Source organism: Amblyraja radiata, chromosome 1, assembly GCF_010909765.2.
Source record: "Amblyraja radiata isolate CabotCenter1 chromosome 1, sAmbRad1.1.pri, whole genome shotgun sequence".
Taxonomy (NCBI): Eukaryota; Metazoa; Chordata; class Chondrichthyes; order Rajiformes; family Rajidae; genus Amblyraja; species Amblyraja radiata.
This window is the reverse complement of record NC_045956.1, coordinates 101,703,894-101,725,150: the sequence shown is the minus strand read 5'-3', so window position 1 is coordinate 101,725,150 and position 21,257 is coordinate 101,703,894. Positions and strand designations below refer to the sequence as shown.

Genomic DNA, 21,257 nt, shown 5'->3' with positions numbered 1-21,257 from the left:
AAATCAAATGTATAGCCATGAGCACTTGCATGGCTCCAGCTACACCTGCCTTTCATCGATTACATGAAGCCGCCTTTGTTCCAAACCAACCTTGACGCTACTCCCCAACTCCTCCTCGCTGAGTTGACGGCTGTACTAGTGCTGCCTCCTGTACTCATCAATTTTGTAAACTTCACCAACTTCCATCCTGCTGCAAATTCACTTGGACAACTTCCAATATCTTTAAAATGTCTTCCATTTTCAGAAGACATGGCTCCTCCTCCCCCTGCTGTGGTTAATGGATCCCTCACGCACATTTCCTGCATTTTTGCTCTCACCGCATCTCTCCACAGACAGCACACTGATAGAGCTCTCTTGGCCGTCACCTTTCACCCCAGTAGTCCACAACCCTGCCACATGAACATTGGCTTCTTTAATTTGGGGTAACCCACATCCCCTGTGTTCCTCACTCTTCCTGATCCATCCAGGTCCTCTCCCATACTCCCTTCTTTCCACCAAAGATCCTATAGCAAGCAAGATAGCCCACTCGACGATAAAGATATAGGAGGCCCATGGGCAGATTCATGGGTAATCTTCGGCCCCATTTCCGTAACCGGCTTCCGTTTCTGCACTCCTATCCAAAGCAAAGATCCTTTAGCAAGATACTATAGCAATCTTTGATCCAAACATCAACTCAAACACAGCACATGAGCCATTTGAAAATATTATTTTTTTTAAACTTAAAAAAAAGAAGAAAAAAACATTAAAAAAAAGAAAAGTAACAGAATTATAATTTATTGTCAGATTAATCATTAACAAAAAATAGCAGAATTATGAATTAACAGAATTATGAATAATGGGTCTAACACTATATCACACACACAAACTGTTCCCCCGCAACGCTGATTACACTGCGAGAAGGATTTACAAAGTCAGGTCGGGTTGGGTCTGGTTACTGAAATGGCCGACGAAAAGCCTGACGTTCCGCTCCGTTGCGTATTACACGTCAGCCCAATGGTTTTAACAGGAGTGCACTATCTTGCTTGCTATAGGATCTTTGCTTTCCACCATTCATATCATTTTGTTTCTTTCCCCACCACCACCACCAGCCATGTCTGTCTACCACTCACTCACTCAACCTACTGGGTCTCCCATCCTCTCTACCCACCGTTCCCATCTGCCCACTATTCATCCCTTAACTGATTCCACTTAATACCTTCCTGTCTTATCAGATTCCATAATCTGCAGTGTCTTGTGTCACCATGTCACCTCCCTGCCTGTGTCATTATATGTACCCTCCTTCCCCACCTCACTGCATCTGTCCATCAATCCTCCTCACCTGGATCCACCTATCATTTGCTAGCCCCTGACTCGCCCCCCCCCCCCCTCATCCGTTTATATTGGCAGGGGTCTTAATAGCCCTTTTCAGTCAAGTTGACCTGATGCAGGGTCTTGACCCGATACATTTCCATCCCTTTTACGTCCACAGACACTGCCTAACCCTCTTGACTTATTCCAGCAGCTTGTTTTTGCTCCAGATTCCAGCATCTGCACATGCAAACTATGCTCGTGTCTATGGTTCCACCTGCTCCAACTATCAACTTCACATTACCACTGTCTACCCCCCCATCATTTTCCGCTCTACTCCAGCACCATTATTCCTTATCTCCATGGCAGCTGTAGACTTGCATCCCATTGATCAGTGCACAAACACAATAGCTGCCTGTTTTATTGTAGTTTTGACTTTAACCTTTCTCACCAGGACACAATTTTTGTAGTGATTCCTTACAGCAAGTTTGCCCTAATGTCTTCTTTTTTAATGTGTTTTGGTTTGAAGGCAAAATATTGCATCCACGTAACAAATTGAAACGGATGAAATCCAATTTGTAGACTGTAGTGTTTGTTACACTATATGGTTAATATATCTTTCATTGCTCTTACTGAAAAATTTCCGCACAAAATGAAGAAGTTTGTGAAGTGTTACGCTCATGATGTGCTCAGAATGAGTAGGTTTATGAACATGGTGTTCTGGTATCGCAAATGAATACCAACATAATTTTCTAACACAGCAACCTCCTCTGATATTCACAACTATGCTGTAATTATGTTGCTTATTCTATCTTTTTAAATGTTTTTATTTTGTATCACTTTCTGGCTTTATTAAAATCTAACCTGTTTTATTCACTACAACCAAGAGTGAAGGAATCATGCATGGAATTAGTTCCTCAAGTCTATAATGGTAACAACGTTGGCCATCAAGTGACCATCTATATTAATCCCATTTACTGGCACTTGTTCCATTGCCCTCCATATGCTGATGATTCAGGTGCTCACCTACACATTTAAATGTCGTGTGACTACCTGCATCCATCATCCACTCAGCCAGTGCATCCAGACAGCACCCAGTTGCAGTTGTGACCAAACCAATATTTTATGAGTTGTGCCATATTCTATACCCAAGTAATGAAGGGAAGTATCCCAAATGCTGCCTTCACCACCATATCTAACAGTGCTGCCAACTTCAGGTAACCTTTGATTTGTACAGGAGGGTCCCCGTGTTCATGAGTATTCCCCAAGGCCCTACCATTCTTTGTGTACATCCCACCCTCACTAGCCATCATAATGTGTATCACCTCGCCACATATCATATTAAATTCCACCTACCACTGCACTGCTCATCTTACCAACTGGTGAAGATAGACACATACTGCTGGAGTAAGCTAGGGGGTCAGGCAACATCTCTGGAGAAAAGGAATAGATGACGTTTCTGGTTGAACCACTTCTTTAGGCTGAGGGTCAGGGGGGAGGGAAACTAGAGGTATGAAAAGGTTCAGAACAAATCAGAGCCGGCATCAATGACCAAGGAAAGGTAAAGCCCACAATGGTCCATTGTTGGCTGTGGAAGAGGTGATCACGAAGGGATATTTGGATACAAACAGGCAGAGTGACCAGGGTGGGAGAAGGGCGGAGAGAGAGGGAATACAGGGGTTACTTGAAACCAACTGGTTAATATTTTCCTATAATTTATGATTGTCTTCATCACTATCAAGCACACCAATTTTCTTACCGTCTGCAGACTTGCTACTCATATCTCCTGCAATCATATCCAAATCTTTGATGTGTATGACAAACGTTAAGGTCTTGACATTGTTTCTTGTGGTACACCACTGGTCACAGGCTTTCAGTCACATAAATAACCCATCACATTCATGCTTTGCTTCCTATTACCATGCTAATATTGCATCCAATTTGCCAAGATGCCCTGGATCCATGGGCTACAGCCTATTATATGGAAATAGGTGGAGGGGCAGGTATTGTAGAGAAAGCAGAGATTCTGCAGAAGGACTTAGACAGGTTGGGAGAGTGGACGGAGAAGTGGCAGATAGAATATTGTGTAACAAAGAGTGGAATCATGCATTTTGGTAGTAGGAATAAAGGCATAGACTATTTTCTAAATGGGAAGAGAATCCAGAAATCGGAGGTGCACCAGGGATATAATGCTAAGACTCTATAAGGTGCTAGTCAGGCCGCATTTGGAATATTGTGTGTAATTTTGGGCACCATATCTGAGGAAGGATGTGCTGGCTCTGGAGAGGATCCATAGGAGATTTACGAGGATGATCCCAGAAATTAGTGTGTGAACATATGATGAGCGTTTGACGGCCCTGGGCCTGTACTTGCTGGAGTTTAGGAGGGGGAGGGGGGGTCTCATTGAAACCTACCTAATAGTGAAAGGCTTGGATAGAGTGAATGTGGAGAGGATGTTTCCACTAGTGAGAGAGTCTAGAATCAAAGGTCAGAGCCTCAGAAGTAAAGGATGTTTCTTTAGGAAGGAGATGAGGGATTACTTTAGTCAGAGTGTGGTGAATCTGTGGAATTTGCCACAGAAGGCTGTGGAGGCCAAGTCAATGGATATTTTTACGGCAGAGATAGATATTCTTGATTTGTACGGGTGTCAGAGGTTATGGGGAGAAGGCAGGAGAATAGGGTTTGGAGGGAGAGATAGATCAGCCATGATTGAATGGCGGAGTAGATTTGATGGGCTGAATGGACTAATTCTGCTTCTATCTCATGATCTTATGATTATATCAGACAGCCATGAGCAGGACTTCATCAAATGCCTCACTAAAGTCCATGTAATCTACACCAAACACACTGCCCACATCAATTATTTTTGTTACCTCTTCTAAAAATTCAAATTGGGTCGACATGATCTCCCCCTAACCAAATCTCTGTAACTATCTTTGACTTGAGTTTCTGCAATTATCTTGCTTATTCCTGTTGCCATTCTTGAATAAGAGTATCCTATTTGTCGTCCTTGAGTTAATCTGCTACCTGTGACCAGTGAACATATTTGAAAGATCTCTCTCTGGGCTCCAGCAATCTCCTCTCTTGCCTCCCAGAGCAGACTGGAATACACTTCATCCAGTCATGAACATTTATCCACCTTTAATCCTGCAAAGCCACCTAATACTTTAATATTTTAATATATGCACAATTGCATACAAAAAATTGAATATGTGGTAAGTTTCTTGAAGCCTTTGTATTAAAACTTAGACTTTCAATTGAAAAATACTATAAGGACAAATAAATATTTTTTTCAAAAATGATTTCATGGTTGTAAAACACCAATGATCTTTATTTCATGTGATTAATTATCTTAAAAGGTTAACTGCAACTAATTGGATTTCATGTCTGTCTGACTTGCAGCTTCGGTACCAGAAATGCTTAGTAGCCAGACCACCTCCTCCAAGGATGTGCCCTCCAGGTCCTCCAACAGACTCTATGACAAGGCGTGTCACAACCAGTGTAAAACGTGGAGTTTTATCCCTCATTGACACTTTGAAACAAAAGCGGCCAGTATCTGAATCACCATGAAGAGAATCTAGATAGATGCTTTTAGACACCAGAGTCTAGTAATGACTGACATAACACATGATCCATGCAGATGTTGGGCCTTCGAGTTATATATGCTGATCCTCTTCAACATATATTATTTATTGTCAGATTTAATGTAAGCATGTTATTTCATTCCTTATCATGGCATCGTATTGAGAGGCGCATGAATAACTTTCTGCTAACAGCATTTGAGTTCATTAATTGATGGAAGGTGTCTGGAATTTCTTTAAGCCCTGGACTAAGTGGCTCCCAGTTTGTCTCACTGACTACAAAAGCTGGAATTCTCACAACCAACATTACACCAAAAGTATTTACTAGTGCACTTTTTCTGTCACTGTCACTGGTGTAACATTGTGGTGTATGGTCTGTAATAGAACTCTTTCTTTTCAGTCTGTAGAAACCTGTTGGCCCATGCAATTGTGTTACCGCGTGTACCTAATAAGGTGATCCACGGTGATCCCCTGTGATTTTTCTGTTTGTGGAGGAAGTACCAACTAAATCAAATTAGACCAGTGTTGAAACAGGGATCTGTAGTTTACCTGTTTAGTCAGCATTAATAAGCTCATTTCATAATCATTGTCCTTGCCGTGATATAGATTTTCCCTGTAAACTAGAGGAAAAATTAGCCATAAACTTATATTGTTAAGTATTTTTATTTTCCTAATGGTTTATTTTTATTCAGTATCACCTTTATTTAAAATGTTACATTTTTGATAATTGGAAACAATGAGTTGAACAATTTAGTTGGTGGTTGGGCCATTCATTGATGAATTCCGCATTATTGCCTTATGTCATATCATTTGGAAATATGCCAAGAATACCTGGGAGTATTCCAGCCCAGCATGGAACGGAGTTTTGTCTGTTTATTAAATACCACATTTATCTATCCCAGCTGGACTGTATAGTCTCGATGCCAGTAGTAGCAGCGGGATGTCCAGAATAGGGGAGGTTATAGGGAAGGAATGAAGTGAAGAGACTCAATTGAAGGTGCTTGAATAATGAATTACTCACCATGTTTCACAGATCACAGAACAGGGAAACTTCAAATCATCACATTTTATTTGTACTGAACGGCCAGACTGACCTGAACTGCTAAACGCTTTAAACAAAATCAATATAAACATTTGTGGAGTTTTATTTTGTCATCGTATGAATTGAGTTGAATTCCTTGCAAAGGTTTCAGTTGTAAACCAACTGTTGTTACAAAAATGCAATTCAATTGTTTCACTTCATGTTTTACTTCACCAATGGAATTCGGACGTGAATTAAAGACTGAATGAATAATAGAATTACAAAGTACAACGAAAAGTAACATATTTATGTCATTCTCCTAAGGAATAGAAGGTACATGAGTCAGATCAGGGGGCAAATAGGTTTCACCTGAGATGAAAATCGCTAACAATGCAACATCCAATTCAATGTGAGTGGTGCTAATGTAGAAATTAATAGCAGTAGTAACTGTAGGGAAGAAGATTTCTTCTTTGTGACTGTGAGCACATGCACAATTCGTGAGTGACAAGTAAATGCAAAGAGCTACTAAACAGATTTCACTTTCACAGAATGGAGGTGGATGTTAGTAGTGTATTATCTGTAGCTAATGCTTTTCAAGAAATCCCAGTCTTACTTCCTATTTTAACTGTATCAAAAAGTTTTGCTAGCTTCAAAATGAGTTAACACTGATGTATAACTTTTCTTATTTCACGCTAAATTGGACAAAATGTAAATGTTTTTGCTCGTCTCCAGTTATTCGGAAAAACAAATTCAAATTGTAAGCTCTCTTTTGAAATCCAGTTTGCATTGTTGTCCTTGGGAGGAAGGAGATACTGCAAGTGCAGTTGTAATTGCTTAAATCAAAATGTCTGCAAGCTGCCAGTTCATAAATAGAAGCTGCAGATTGTAGAAGGATGTTGTATGTAACACTGGCGATCAGAAACAAAATGTAGGTAGAGCTTTTATATTTAAAATAGATATTGCAGAAAACACATCTGTGTAAAAATGCAGATTGCATTTGACCAAATGTTCTGTACTTGGAAGTAATCTTTCTGTCAATTTGGTAAAATGACCGTAACAAAGCCATTGGTTTTATTGTTTCTTCTGTTGCTATATAAGGTAAAACTTGTAGAGGAATATTAGTACTTATTTTTTATTTTTTTAACAAGTAGACTAGCTGTTGTATCTAGATTATAGACATTATCTATGCATCCATTATAAGCAGTGACTTTCTAGAAAAATCGCTGCGTTACTGCTTTGCATGCTATATAGCCATTGTAAGCAAGACAGCAAGTGAACTTTCAAAAAATATATTACTGAAAATATTTTTATTTTATTTATTGTATTTTATATTGAACTTTGCTAATTATGTTGTATTATGTTCTATTATAGGTTTTCACAGTGTAGCTAGCACTTAATTAATCTCTAAATACTGTAGACTGACACAAAGGTAATTAAACATTAGTTTTTGTATTCATCCATCACAGTGAGCCAAAGTACTGTTGTGATACAGGAACAAAGCCAGCTTGAAGATGATTTGGTTTATAACAATTGTGGATCTTGAAGTAAACGCTGGGAGATGATCAGATAGGTTGCCACTGATATTACCCGTTGTGGTTCTCGATCCTCCTACCCGTTTTAATTATGTGTTAACTGGTATTTTGTTTCAGTGTCATAATATAGGCACTTAGCAGCTTCAGAAATTATTTTGGTTATCCCAGTGTATATTATCTGATAATCATTATTTGGTATTTGTGCCTGTTTCACCACACATAAGCTTTGCTGTTGATACCAGGTGAATGTGGAATGTAATCATGGATTCTGTGTATGGCTGTTCAGTTTTAATAACTCGCGCAGAATGGCTGGGGAGTCGCTAATTATGTAACTTGCCCATTGACTTCCAACATTTTATTCAGGAAAGTAGCAAATTAAATAAACCCTGAAAAGGCAATTCTATTATCTAGTTCTTATAACCAGGAATACCTGCAGAATACTGATCAGAGAATCAAGTTTGTACAGTTGGATTTTTGTGACCTGTTTTCACTCCCTAAAAGCATTTATTGCGAGGTTATAAATGTGCAGGACGATTGTGTTCCAAAGATATGATTGCTAAATATTGTAATTCTTTCTTAAAATTGCATTGGAGGAATTTGCAATATGCATATGGTACTATCGTAGACAACAAATGCTGCAAACATTCAGTTGGTCAGACAGCATCAGTGGAAAGAGAAACAGAGTTGATGTTTCAGTTTGAAAGTATCAGAGTTCCAGCTTCTGCAGTTATTTGATTATACCTATGGTACTATTTTATTTTAATTAATGTGTGTAGTGCCAGTTACCAGCGTGCTGTGCTGGCAGTCAGCCTTGGACAAGAGTTCACGTTCTTCACAAATTTACAACGTGCTCAGTGGCAGCAACAAATGCTACTTGATTCTGTTTGTATGTACAGAGAATAACTGAGTCTTTGAACCATGACCAGTTGGTCTTATATGTCAGCCAGAAGATGGGCTGCCCTGCGGTGAGGAGCTGGCTCACGACCATGGTTCCCAAACCCACTTTATGATACAATGTTGGTGCTCAGTGCAGAGCAAGTATGGTTGTCTTTCTCCCCATTTTGAAATGCTTGTTGGAGTGACTTGTGTTCTACAGTGCCCTCCATAATGTTTGGGACAAAGACCTATAATTTATTTATTTGCCTCTGTACTCCACAATTTGAGATTTGTAATAGAAAAAAATCACATGTAGTTAAAGTGCACATTGTCAGATTTTAATAAAATTTGATCCATTTTGGTTTCACCGTGTAGAAATTACAAGTGTTTATACATAATCCCCCCCATTTCAGGGCACCATAATGTTTTGGGACACGGCAATGTATTTTGTTGCATATCCTTTGCATGCAATGACTGCTTGAAGTCTGCGATTCACTGCTGTAATTTCGACAAATCTCAAATTGTGGAGTACAGAGGCAAATAAATAAATGATGGGTCTTTGTCCCAAACATTATGCAGGGCACTGTACATTCCAACCGCTGCTGAAATTGTGGATTCAGCTTTGATATCAGCAGCCCTCCATACCGTTTGACTATATTAAATATAACATTGTTATAAGCCTGAGTGCGCAGCTCAGAAGCCACTGAAGCCTGATGTTTTATCTTTTATTTTACTCCTCATAACTATGTACATTTATTGTTATGGAAGACATAGAGCTGTATATTTGGCTTTTAAGCAGCTGATTTACAGTATAATAGCTGTTCTATTCTGCTTCCCACCGATTTTACATCTGTAAATGTAATCCATTGTGAGAATAAACTACATATACAAAATATATAACCTCTGCCTCTGATTTTGCAACTAATCACATTACAAAGAAGACATTCCTCATGTTAACAGATTTTGTTCTTAGCTCAGATGTCTTGTATTCCTGCACCTACTTTTATATTGAAGCAAAATCATTTCTGGAAAAATAGAAAAAACAATGTAAGTACTATTCACGTTAAGGACCATGTCATTTTACATAGTAACGTGTGATTTTTCTTTGCAGTAACAAGCTAGAAATTTTCAAAGTCTAGTTCATACCAAAATTAAAAATCTGAAAGGGTGCTGAACATTTCAGCAACAAAACCATTCAAATATTTTAATGGCTGTGAATTAACTTGATCAAAATCTAGGGGGTAATGCACTGAATAGCCTAGAATGAAGGACTTGAATAACAGAGGACCATTTCCGACCTGTCATTGAAAATGTGTATTTTTCACATGCCCTGAAGGTAACTAACTTTCACATGCATCCTTTTAGTTGGGTTTATGCATTGAGTATCAGAGCTTATCAGTTCAGTTGGGACAACTGCAAGACAGATTTTGTTTCCACATGGCCATTTATGAAGTTGAACTGAGCATTTTAAATAAACTTGGTGAATGTAAATGAAACTCCAATAATGGTTTGGCATCTGGCTGACCAGGTGATGCTTTCTGTGTTTCCTTTAAAGGGACTATGGTTCCCAAGTACCAAATCATAGGAACATTTATTCTAAGGCTGTAATCTAAGTATAACTGCCTATAGTCTGGAAAATCTACCAATCTGGCAGCACCAAAGTCACAAGCGTGTGGATTATTGAGTTTTACTGTACCATCCGTGAGATGAGAACATAAAGTGCAGCGAGAGCCTTTACCAAGACAGTAATTAATACAAATGATGGAAATACTTAACATAAGGTGATATCTGTGAAGAGGCAAACTTAGTAAATGCTTCAATGTGGAACTTTTGTCAGAATCGATTCTATCTTGGCTGCTGTGTATTTACAATACCTTCTGATCAGACTTTTGCAGTTGTAGTGTTTTGTTTTTCAATAACTGAGGAGTGCCACCAAATCATATCAAAATCAACTTTAAAATGAGAGCGCTTTTGTGAGCCTTGCTTATAAGTGCAACATTTTCATAGAGTAATGGGCATTTGATTTGTTATGACAGTATAGAGTATAAATAGATCTTTAATTACTCTGGGGATCTCGATGATGGTACCAAGACCAACGATTATTGACTGCCATTGAGCCACCTTGAACTGTTGCAGTCCACCTGTGATGATCCTGAGAGAGTGTTCAAGGATTTAAACGGCACCTATGAAGAACAGCGATATTTCCAAGTTGGACAGTGATGGTGCTCTCGTGCACCTGCTGCCTTGTTCTTGGAGATAGCGCTCATGGATATGGAAAGTGCTGTTGGAGTAGGCTGGGTGAGTAACAGTAGTGCATTTTGTTTTGATATGGTACAGCACTGGGCAATGTTTAGTTTTGATATACAGCATGGAAACAGCCAACAGGCTATGTTATCCCGCTTTCTCAGGGGCTCTACCAGCAGTGTCATTGTGCCACCCTCAAGGTAATGGAGACAATAAATGTTGAGGGAAATTAATGAGGTTTCAGTCAAATGGGGGGCTTTGTCCCAAATAGAAAATGTTAGCCTCAGACAAGACTAAAAAGGATCAGGCAGCATCTTTGGAAAACAAAAGTTAATGTTTCAGATCTGGGACTCGTAATCAGATTTTCTTTGTCTTAGTAGGTGTTAAGCTTGTTGAGTTGTTGGCATTGCACTCATCCAAACAATCTGTGTTCCATCACAGGTGGAAAGTTGTTGGAGGTGCCCAGGGTCGAGTAACTCACTGCCAGAAACCTAGCCTCTGCCCTGGTCTTTTAGTCACACAGTATTTATGTTTGGTTCAGTTGAGATGACTTGCATGGTATTGAAGATGGGGCATTCAGCGATGATGATGCCATTAAGTTTAAAGAGTAGATGGCTACATTCTCTGTTGTTAGAGATGCCTGGCACTTTTTGTGGTGCAAATGTTACTTGCCACTTTTTAGCCCAGGCCTGTATGTTGCTCACAAAATGCTGGAGTAACTCAGCAGAACAGGCAGCAAGTCTGGATAGAAGGAATCGGTGACTTTTCAGGTCGAGCCCCTTCTTCAGTCTGAAGAAGGGTCTTGACCCAAAACATCAGCCATTCCTTCTATCCAGAGATACTCTAGCATTTGTGTCTATCTTCAGTTGTAAACCAGCATCTGCAGTTCCTGCCTACACTGTGTTGCTCAGGTGTTTAACTTGGAATTGAACATTGTGCAATCATTAGTGAACATCTCGTGAGCTTCTAATAGATGGAACGTCATTAATGAAGCTGCTGAAGCTAGTTGGGCCCTCTGAGGAGCTCCTAGCATGATTTCCCTCCAATCACCACTGCTACCTTCCTTTGTGCAAGGTATGACTCCAATCATTGCAGTTTTCTAAGTCACATTGTTTTTCTCCCCACTGTCCAGGAACATTTACTGAGCATTGCCTAATTTCTCTTTTATCAGGTTACTAATGAATGTGCTTTTACTAGTCTTTAAGACATTGCTTTCCAGATCATAATGCTCTTCAAACACAAACATTTTTAACCTGGCAAAAATAGGGAATTGCAGATGCTGATTTTACAATAAAAGACACAAAGTGCTGGAGTAACTCAGTGGGTCAGGCAGCATCTCTGGAGAACATGGGTAACATAACGGTTTGGGTTGGGACCCTTTTTTAGACAGCTGGAGGAGTGGAGGGGCAGGACAACGCCTGGCAAGTAACAGGTTGATACAGGTGGGGGTTTGATAGGCAAATGTCAAATATGAAAAGGTAAGGTGTGAGACAAAAGGATTTAGGAATTGGGAAGCTGGAAGGTGAGGGGGATGGGAAAAATCAGTGCGTCTAGATGGGTATGAAGATGAAGTGTGGGGGGGGGGGGGGGGGCCTTGTAGTTGCCTAATATTGGATAATTCAATATTCACACCGTTGTGTTGTAAGTTGCCTAAGCAGAATATAAGGTGCCGTTCCTCCAGTTTACGTGCAGCCTCATTCTGACAATGGAGGCGGTGAAGGGCAAGTAGGTCAGTGTGGGAAGTGGAGTTACAATGGTTAACAACCGGGAGATCCAGTAGGCTTTGGCGGGTAGAGCACATGTTCTTCGTAACAGTTGCCAAATCTGGTCTGGTCTCGCCGATGTACAGGGGGCCACACTAGGATCAACGATTGCAGTAGATTAAGTTAGAGGAGGTGAACGTGAACCTCTGTCTCACCGAGAAGTACTGCTGAGGGCCTTAGAATTGAAGTGAGGAAGGCGGTATACGGGCAGGTGTTACATCTGTGATTTCAGGGGAAAGTAACCTTGTCACTCACTGATTCTCTTGGCAATCACTTTAATTCCAAGTCTTCTGGTTACTGACCTTATTGGAACATAGGTAGAATTACAGATGGATGATGTTACGGAATAAGAAGCAGATGACCTTTCTGATGGAAGGTATCCAAGGTAAGAAATGGAATGAATAGCCAGTATTATGTGAGATAGAATTATTGCTCTTTCTCCTTGATGGGGATTTGCTGAGATCCTCAACAGTCCACCAACAAGAGGCATTCTACAGTCTGCAATGACATCCGATTTGCACTGGCTGGTCATCAGGCTTCCCTGTTGGGCCAGTGCATGTCCAGATACTTATCACTATTATTCAAAAAATCCACCCTTTGGGCTGAGGACATGATCAGAAGCAGAGCACAGCAGTGGATGATACTTTTTTATTTTACCCTATTACTTTCATTTGGAGTAACTTAAGAATCAAAATATTTTTAATCTTTCCTATAAAACCAAAAGGATAGTCACTCATACTTAAAAGTTGTTTAAGATGTTCAGAAATCCAATTTTCATCGCATTGGAATATTAACTTTCTGTTGGCAGTAAACTTACATACAGAAAAAAAACATTGCCTAACAGTAAAACTGGGCTTTTGGATTAGAGCTTGAGCACTGTATGCACTTTGCAGGCTGAAGAGCTTGCCATGAATTTATTGTAAATAAGGATTGAGATAGTCCTTATTTAAGCAATTAGCAGTAGAAAATCATGGGGTATAAATGTCCATATTTTGTTCTGCATTAGAACTGCAAGTGCATGAAACTGACTTCAGGAAAGTTTCCATTCCAAGAACTAGTTTCTAGTTTGAACCAGTTATCCAACCATTTCCTACATACAGGGCCCTCCATAATGTTTGGGACAAAGACCCATCATTTATTTATTTGCCTCTACTCCACAATTTGAGATTTGTGATAGAAAAAAAAAAAATCACATGTTGTTAAAGTGCACATTGTCAGATTTTAATAAAGGCCATTTTTATACATTTTAGTTTCACCATGTAGAAATTACAGCTGTATTTATACATTTCAGGGCACCATAATGTTTGGGACACAGCAATGTCATGTAAATGAAAGTAGTCATGTTTAGTATTTTGTTGAATATCCTTTGCATGCAATGACTGCTTGAAGTCTGTGATTCATGGACATCACCAGTTGCTGGGTGTCTTCTCTGATGATGCTCTGAAAAACTCCTTTGTTGCTTTAGCAGTATGTTTGGGATCATTGTCTTGCTATTGAGTGAACTGCCGGCCAATGAGTTTTGAGGCATTTGTTTGAACTTGAGCAGATAGGATGTGTCTATACACTTCAGAATTCATTATGCTACTACCATCAGTAGTTGTATCATCAATGAAGATAAGTGAGCCAGTACCTTCAGCTGCAATACATGCCCAGGCTATAACACCCCCCATGTTTCACAGATGAGGTGGTAAGCATTGGATCTTGGACAGTTCCTTCTCTCCTCCATACTTTGCTCATGCCATCACTCTGATATGTTAATCTTCGTCTCATCTGTCCACAAGACCTTTTTCCAGAATTGTGGTTGCTCTTTTAAGTACTTCTTGGCAAACTGTAAGCTGGCCACCTATTTTTTGTGGCTAACCAGTGGTTTCTTGCAGTGTAGCCTCTGTATTTCTGCTCATGAAGTCTTCTGCAGTCAGTGGTCATTGATAAATCCATACCCGACTCCTGAAGAGTGTTTCTCATCTGCCAGACATGTGTTTGTGGATTTTTTATTTATTATAGAGAGAATTCTTCTGTCATCAGCTGTGGAGGTCTTCCTTGGCCTGCCAGTCCCTTTGTGATTAGTAAGCTCACCAGTGCTCTCTTTCTTCTTAATGATGTTCTAAACAGTTGAATTTGGTAAGCCTAAGGTTTGGCTGATGTCTCTAACAGTTTTATTCTTGTTTCTCAGTCTCATAATGGCTTCTTTGACTTTCATTGGCGCAACTTTGGTCCTCATGTTGATAAACAACACTAAACGTTTCCAAAGGTGAAGAAAAGACTGGAGGAAAGACTAGGTGCTGAGAGCTCTCTTATACCTGCATTAAGCAGGCAATTAAACACACCTAAGCCATTACAGACACCTGTGAAGCCATATGTCCCAAACATTATGGCGCCTTGAAATGGAGGGACTATGTATAAACACAGCTGTAATTTCAACATGGTGAAACCAAAATGTATAAAAATGACCTTTAATAAAATCTGACAATGTGCACTTTAACCACATGTGATTTTTTTTCTTTTACAAATCTCAAATTGTGGCGTGCAGAGGCCAAAAAAATAAATGATGGGTCTTTGTCCAAAACATTATGGAGGCCATTGTATACAATTGGACAATCATGGGGAAATAGACATCTCGTAATTTTCCATTAATTTCAACATGAAAATCGATGAAAAACAAATTTGCCTCTAGTTCTTTCTCTATTGACATATTCTATATTGTACAGGCTCAGTGCTTGAAAATATGTGGTGATCATACAGAAAGTTCTGCAGCCAAATTTTTTAATTTGCACGGAGAACATCCAGCCTTCAAGTCATTCTCTGTAAACACATAGAACATTCTTCTTTAAAGCCATGCCACTTCATGCTTCCACGAGTGCTTCTGATACCTAAAAGTCATAAATTTCACTTTCAATTAAATATAAAAATATACCACAAAATATTGAATAAATGTTAGACGATTCATTTGTCAAAGTAAAATAGTTTAAAACTTATGTAGAAATTAGTACAAAAGTGTGCGTTTGTTACAACTTTAATTGAAAATGTAATACTGCATACAAAGAAAACAAGTTCAAACCTATTAAAATCACAATACAATAAAACAATTTAACAATCAAAATGTATTGAAGAGAATATAGGCAGAATTCTATTTATTGTGTGCACTCTCGATGGCACGTGACTAGTTTTCTTTGCAGAGAAAAGAGTGGTTTTATTTCTCAGATCTTTGGCAAAAGCTTAATTTTCAGCATTAAAATTATTACAATTGATAGCCAATTGGGCTTGTCTTGGAAAAGATAGCATTAAAAGATAATCCTCCCTCTCAATGTTCTTTTAAGAATTTACCGTGAAAGAACATTTACTGCCATAGAACATAAGGTTATATCTGAAGAGTAATCAAATTCATGTATTAAATGTCGGGTAAAAATGGCTTGGCAGACCTGGGGCAACATTTTAAATAGTAAAATTAAAATGTATAGTCCTCCTGTCAGAAGTACACAAATGCCGATTCTAGATGCAGTTCTTTCAAACTAGAGCTGCTGTTTAATACTATAATCAAATCAAAATTAACTGAAGCCCTAATAATACAACAGTATATTAAAAAATAGAATTCTGCTTTACACGTCTGGTACAATTGTTCTGCTATGGTACATACTATTTTCAGTGTACAGAAATCTTCAAGTCTTTAAATAAGAACACGTGAATAATAGATATTCAACCACTTAAAAACCTTTCAGTGGCTCTCTAAGAATTTCTTCTCATTATTCCTATGACAGTTTTATAACTGCATGTACAAAATCAGTTGGCTAGAACATTTTTATTTCTCCAGCTATCTTTGATATTGTAATTTGAAGATAGAAATTTGTAATAGAATTTCAATTTAATGACATTACAGGCATTTGGATAGGAAAGGAATATGTTAAGAAGAAAGTGGCATTTCATCTGCAATTTTGAAATATTATTGCATATGAACAGGATTGTCTCCTGCCTCGATCTGTTTTATTGTACCCTCTTCAAGCTCCTCGGTTATCTTGTTGTTCAGGACTAACCTAATTATATTTTTATCTTTATTGTAATTTGATTATCTTTTCAAGTTAAATACTTACCATTATCAGAACAACAGAAATATTTATAAGTATGTTTACATGTTGAACCTACTTGCAAATAGCTATGAGAATTTAACAAACATTACAATATTCTTGATTGGGTTTATTCCACATAGGTGCATCTCAGGTGCTCAAACATCCCAGCTAATGAATCAGCTGCAGGATACATATTTTCTCCTAACAATATATTTGATTAACTAAACATTCTTTCGAAAACAGCTTTTACTTTGAAAGGTTTAATTTCTTTCAAAAGGAACAGTTTTTTTTTAAAGCTTGGGTTACAAACATTAAATACTCGTATGGTTTCATTACGTAATATTTTTTACATATTTTTTTTCTGTTGTAGGAGAAGTTTATGAACATTTAAAACACAACAGGGGAAGTAACAAGAAGGGATACAAATGCATTGTCATTAAAAGACCAGCAAGCCTGTAGGGTAATGGTTAGTCCCAAACAAAATGAAAAATGTATCATAAATTCAAATACAAGCAGACATTAAAAAATTGAAGGTTTCTTGTTGTAGAACCAAACACATTATTGGTCTACTGCTTACCTAAGGAACCAAACAGACCTTATAAACCTCAAACTTTAGCTTTTAGTTAGCCATTACCTAATTGATGACCAGCCCAGCAAACCGATCACATAGTGATCCTGGAAATGAATGTATAAGGGAAATAGCTACTTTTATTCTTTAAGGTTATGGCAGTGAGAATTATTTACCCCAACTAAAGATGATTTACATTTTAATAAGGAAGGGTCATTGATATTATTTAATTTAGCGAAAGAACCTCTCTTCAGATGTGCAAGCTTCAAGCTATGAATCTGACATTAATTCACTTGAGTGTTTAAATATTATTCAGCAAAGATGCCGTGCTGGGGTTTGGATATTAAATATATTGGGGTAAGAATAAAAGCAGAAAAGGGGAAATACTCAGATCAGAGCATCTTTAATAGAGAAACAAAAGTCTCAAGCTTGCTTCTCTATTGCCAAAGATGCTACATGACCTGCCGAATACTCCAATTTTCTTCATTCCCGATAGCCAGCATTTGCAGTGTTTTGATTTAGTAATATGGAAAGGGAAGGCAAATTTTATGTAATTATATTGTAACACTGGTTTGGAAGGGAATATTTGATATTAATCACAGTGCAACTTATTTGAGATATAATTCTATGGTATCCAAGATAATACCAAGTATTAAATTTGGCGTTAATACTATGGAGCTATTGCCAGCAGTTGTATTGAGGGGGTCTCATGATGTCCGCCTCATGGTATGGCCACAGCAGACTGAACTGCAGTTCAATTAATCCTGTCACGCCACACGGTGTGGACATACAAGCAGCACAGGCATTAGGCTGTATTGCACACAGCCCTCTCTCTGCCGGCACCAGCCCCCATGTGCTTTCTACACATCTGCACTTAGAATTGATATATTAAGCCAATGGGTGACTTTCAGTCATTGCTTTAAGACTATTTATCACTTTGATAGCTGCTGTTGAGCAATGATTACATTTCTCCCTACCATCCTTTCCCAGACATCAATTTGAAAATGGGATATAACAGCAAAACTGATCTGTTAAAACATGTTGTGGAACTCAACTATACTGCGCCCAGTCTTACCCAAGAAGTAAACTGAAGAAAGATCAAGCTACTCCTGACGTGGCATGCACAAACTACACATTCCTCTTTATTTAGAAAGAACATGATTCTTTCAAATATGTTTGGTCAACTCCATAACTGATGTTATGTAGGTTCTGCAGATAGCAGGTGATACAATACCAATCAGTGCCACTCAGGTCATACATTTAAAATTATCAATCTCCTTCTAATATGGTAATTATTTGAGGGGGACGGTTAAGGAAACCTCTTCCAAACAATATTTTGCTTTTACACATATTTTTATTTCAGGTATATTTATTTCTCCCTGCCATGTCTGTCAAGGAGTGGTAAAGCTATATATTCATCCATGTTTGGATGATCAGTTGTTAAAACTTTATCTTCAAATGACAGAAGAGATAGTGAGATTTTGACTTGAATGGATCTTACAGAGAAAAGTCACTATGATTTTACTAACTGGTTTGCTCAACCATGATATTTACATTCCTGACATTAAGTTATATTTAAAACTAGAATGAGAACATGTGCCTATTTAAGAACATTTTCAAATAGTTAATGCTGGGTTTTGTAAAATACATTTTAGCTAGTGATTTAACTGATGTTATTGTTCATGAGTATTTTATCTTGGGAAATTTCAACAGAAATGCAAAGGTTAATGGTGTATTCTTTAATTTTGTATGATTATTCACTACTATGATTTTTTTAAACCATCAATGAACCCATAGATTGCTATTGCCCAGTATTGTAATTAAAGTCAGTACAATGTTTAAATATGTTTCACCAACATAACATGTTAAAATCATGTATATTATACATCCAAACCAGTATGCATTAAAGATGCAAATCAAATTTTACCTACAGTTCATCTTTTACCTTAGAGCCAAGGGCGTGGCTGCCTGCGAGGGATGAACATACCTTGATCTCGTTGCTTTTTCATACCAAGTGAAGTTACAAATGTGTTGCGTGAATAGGGAAATGGTGGATGACTAGATAGTCCATGGTATTGGAAGAGATAAGGCTGATTGTAACCATTACTTGGGACCTGCGGTGTACTGAGATATCGTATGGTGACTGGAGGAAGCAACATCTCAATAGGCTTTAACACCAACTTCAACTCTTGTTTTGATCCAGATGTGCTCGATTTTCTACTTGATAACTTTCCTATTGAAGATACATTACTAATATTTCTTTTTACTTTATTAGGTAATGCAGGAATGGATATTCTCTGGGGTAACTTGGTATTCGATCCAGTTCTACTGGCCGTAGTTCCGGTTAATGTCTGGATCCCTGGGGAATTTGTATTCAATGTAACAGGTTTCTGTTCATTTAAGAATTCAGTGATCTTTGACTGGGTTCCACTGAAAGACCCAAGTTTTGGTGTGGAGATTTTGCTTTTCTTTTGCTTTTCTTGCTTTTTTCGAGTTTTGACTGTTTCAACTCCATCCAGTAATCCCTTTGCTGCTGCTCGAGCCAAAACATCCTTTACAGACACTGCACCTGATGGGTCTCGCTTTGAATTAAGAAAATGACATACATTAGAACTATTGATCAAATTAGTTTCTGGCAAACTTTCTTTCACACTGGGAGCAAAGGACATGGAAAACACTGTCATCAACATAAATTACACACAAATGTAGTCTTGTTCATTTGTTATCTCTGAGATCAAAACCTGGAATTTTGAAACCAAACATCTTTGTAGAAACACATTAGGGATTGGATTAGGGACATTGCAATGGAGAAAAGCAGCAGACCCACCATTACCCTACCAGAGTGATTAAAAGAAACAAGAACATATTTACTGATGTGTTATGAATGAATGTTTAAAAAATGTGAATGCACCAAACGTTTCAAAGCATTAGTTGCCTCCATTTGTTGTGTGCTATCCAGTCAGCAGAAAGACTGCATGATTACAACCAAGTCGCCCACAGTGTACAGATACAGGATAAAGGGAGTCACATTTAGTGCAAGATAAAATAAAAGATGCTGCTGTTGGAGTAGAGGTTTAAAAGAGTGGAGCGATTGTAATGAATGATTGCAGATCTGCATCTGGGACTAGTACTCAGTGTGTCGCTTAGGCACCGTCGGGCAGCAGATAGGAGAGTATATGGAATGTCTGTGACAGAGCAAATGCCACAGTTGTCGAGCTGAAAATTATTTTTCTGCTGTTTAAGAGGGGGAAATGAATACTAATTCATTATAGCTGATCTCAGAGGATGAATGAAACTAGTTAAAAAAAAATACCCGGTGAAGTTCCTTACTCTCACCATGTTAAAGTTCGTTTTACCTTCCACAGACAACCAGACACAAAGTAAAGCAAGATTCTTTTATTATACACCAGGCGTCTACAGCATTAAAGCATTGCTTTAGAGTTTTATGCTGAGTTGGATGATCAGCCATGATCATATTGAATGGTGGTGCAGGCTCGAAGGGCCGAAGGGCCTACTCCTGCACCTATTTTCTATGTTTCTATGTATCTGGAATGGAATTAAACCAGCAATCACCTGACATATACCATAATTCTATAGTAAAAATATCCAACTCCAATAAAAAACAGAAAATGTTGTATATCCTCAGAAGATCAGGCAACATCTGTTAAGAGGGAAATATAGTTTCCATTTCAGGCAGATAACCTTTCATCTGAAGAAACGTTAACTCAGTTTATCTCTAATTGCTGCCAGATCTGCTGTTTTTCCACTATTTTCTTTCACCGACTACAGAATGCCGACAATAAAGTCTGTTGCTCTCTGCCTGTGCTAATGATTTGGACGTGTATATTCGTCACAATATATCATCCCATCTATTAAGCTGATTTTTAAACTATGCATTGGCTGGACAAAATGGGCACAGAAATGACCGTCCCTCAGCTAAGTCCAACGGAGCCACAACAATAAAATATTTATAATTACACTAGACCAGGTGGGATCCGTTGGATCCTTGTCACACGGGAGGTCTGGTCCTCCAACAGAACCCGTTCCCCCAATGCAATATTTCACCACTCACTCATAGCCCTAATTGGATGCCTGGCCCCCAACGCAACCCGTTCCCCAAGGCAATATTCCACCACCCATCCATAGCTCCCACGGAAAGCCTGGTTCCCCAATGCAACCCATTCACCAAGGCAATATTCCACCACTCACCCATGTCCCCAAACTCAACCCGTTCCCCCAACGCAATATTCCATCATTCACCCATAGCCCCCAACTGTGCAGGGGCTGCTCATTTTGCCTTATTCACCCTCCCTCAATTTTAAAC

At 38.6% G+C, this 21,257-nt stretch overlaps 2 protein-coding genes across 16 annotated transcripts in view; one reads left to right on the top strand and one right to left on the bottom strand.

Moving 5' to 3' along the window:
* Positions 1-7,193, top strand: part of apbb2 (amyloid beta precursor protein binding family B member 2) — a 300,906-nt gene extending 293,713 nt beyond the window's left edge. For all 13 annotated transcript variants that reach the window (XM_033027647.1, XM_033027584.1, XM_033027573.1 and 10 more), the window contains one exon: positions 4,690-7,193. In XM_033027647.1, coding sequence (XP_032883538.1) covers positions 4,690-4,857 — 168 coding nt within the window. In that variant the 3' untranslated portion in view covers positions 4,858-7,193. The remainder of the gene's footprint in view (positions 1-4,689) is intronic.
* Positions 7,194-14,859: 7,666 nt separating this feature from the next.
* nsun7 (NOP2/Sun RNA methyltransferase family member 7) overlaps positions 14,860-21,257 on the bottom strand; it is a 96,511-nt gene continuing 90,113 nt past the window's right edge. For 2 of the 3 annotated variants that reach the window (XM_033027692.1, XM_033027701.1), the window contains 2 exons: positions 18,921-19,515; positions 14,860-15,174 (listed from right to left, as the gene is read on the bottom strand). In XM_033027692.1, the coding sequence (XP_032883583.1) occupies positions 15,095-15,174; positions 18,921-19,515 (675 nt within the window). In that variant the 3' untranslated portion in view covers positions 14,860-15,094. Of the gene's footprint in view, positions 15,175-15,301; positions 19,516-21,257 lie in introns of those variants that run through there. The other variant, XM_033027708.1, reaches the window with a different exon arrangement.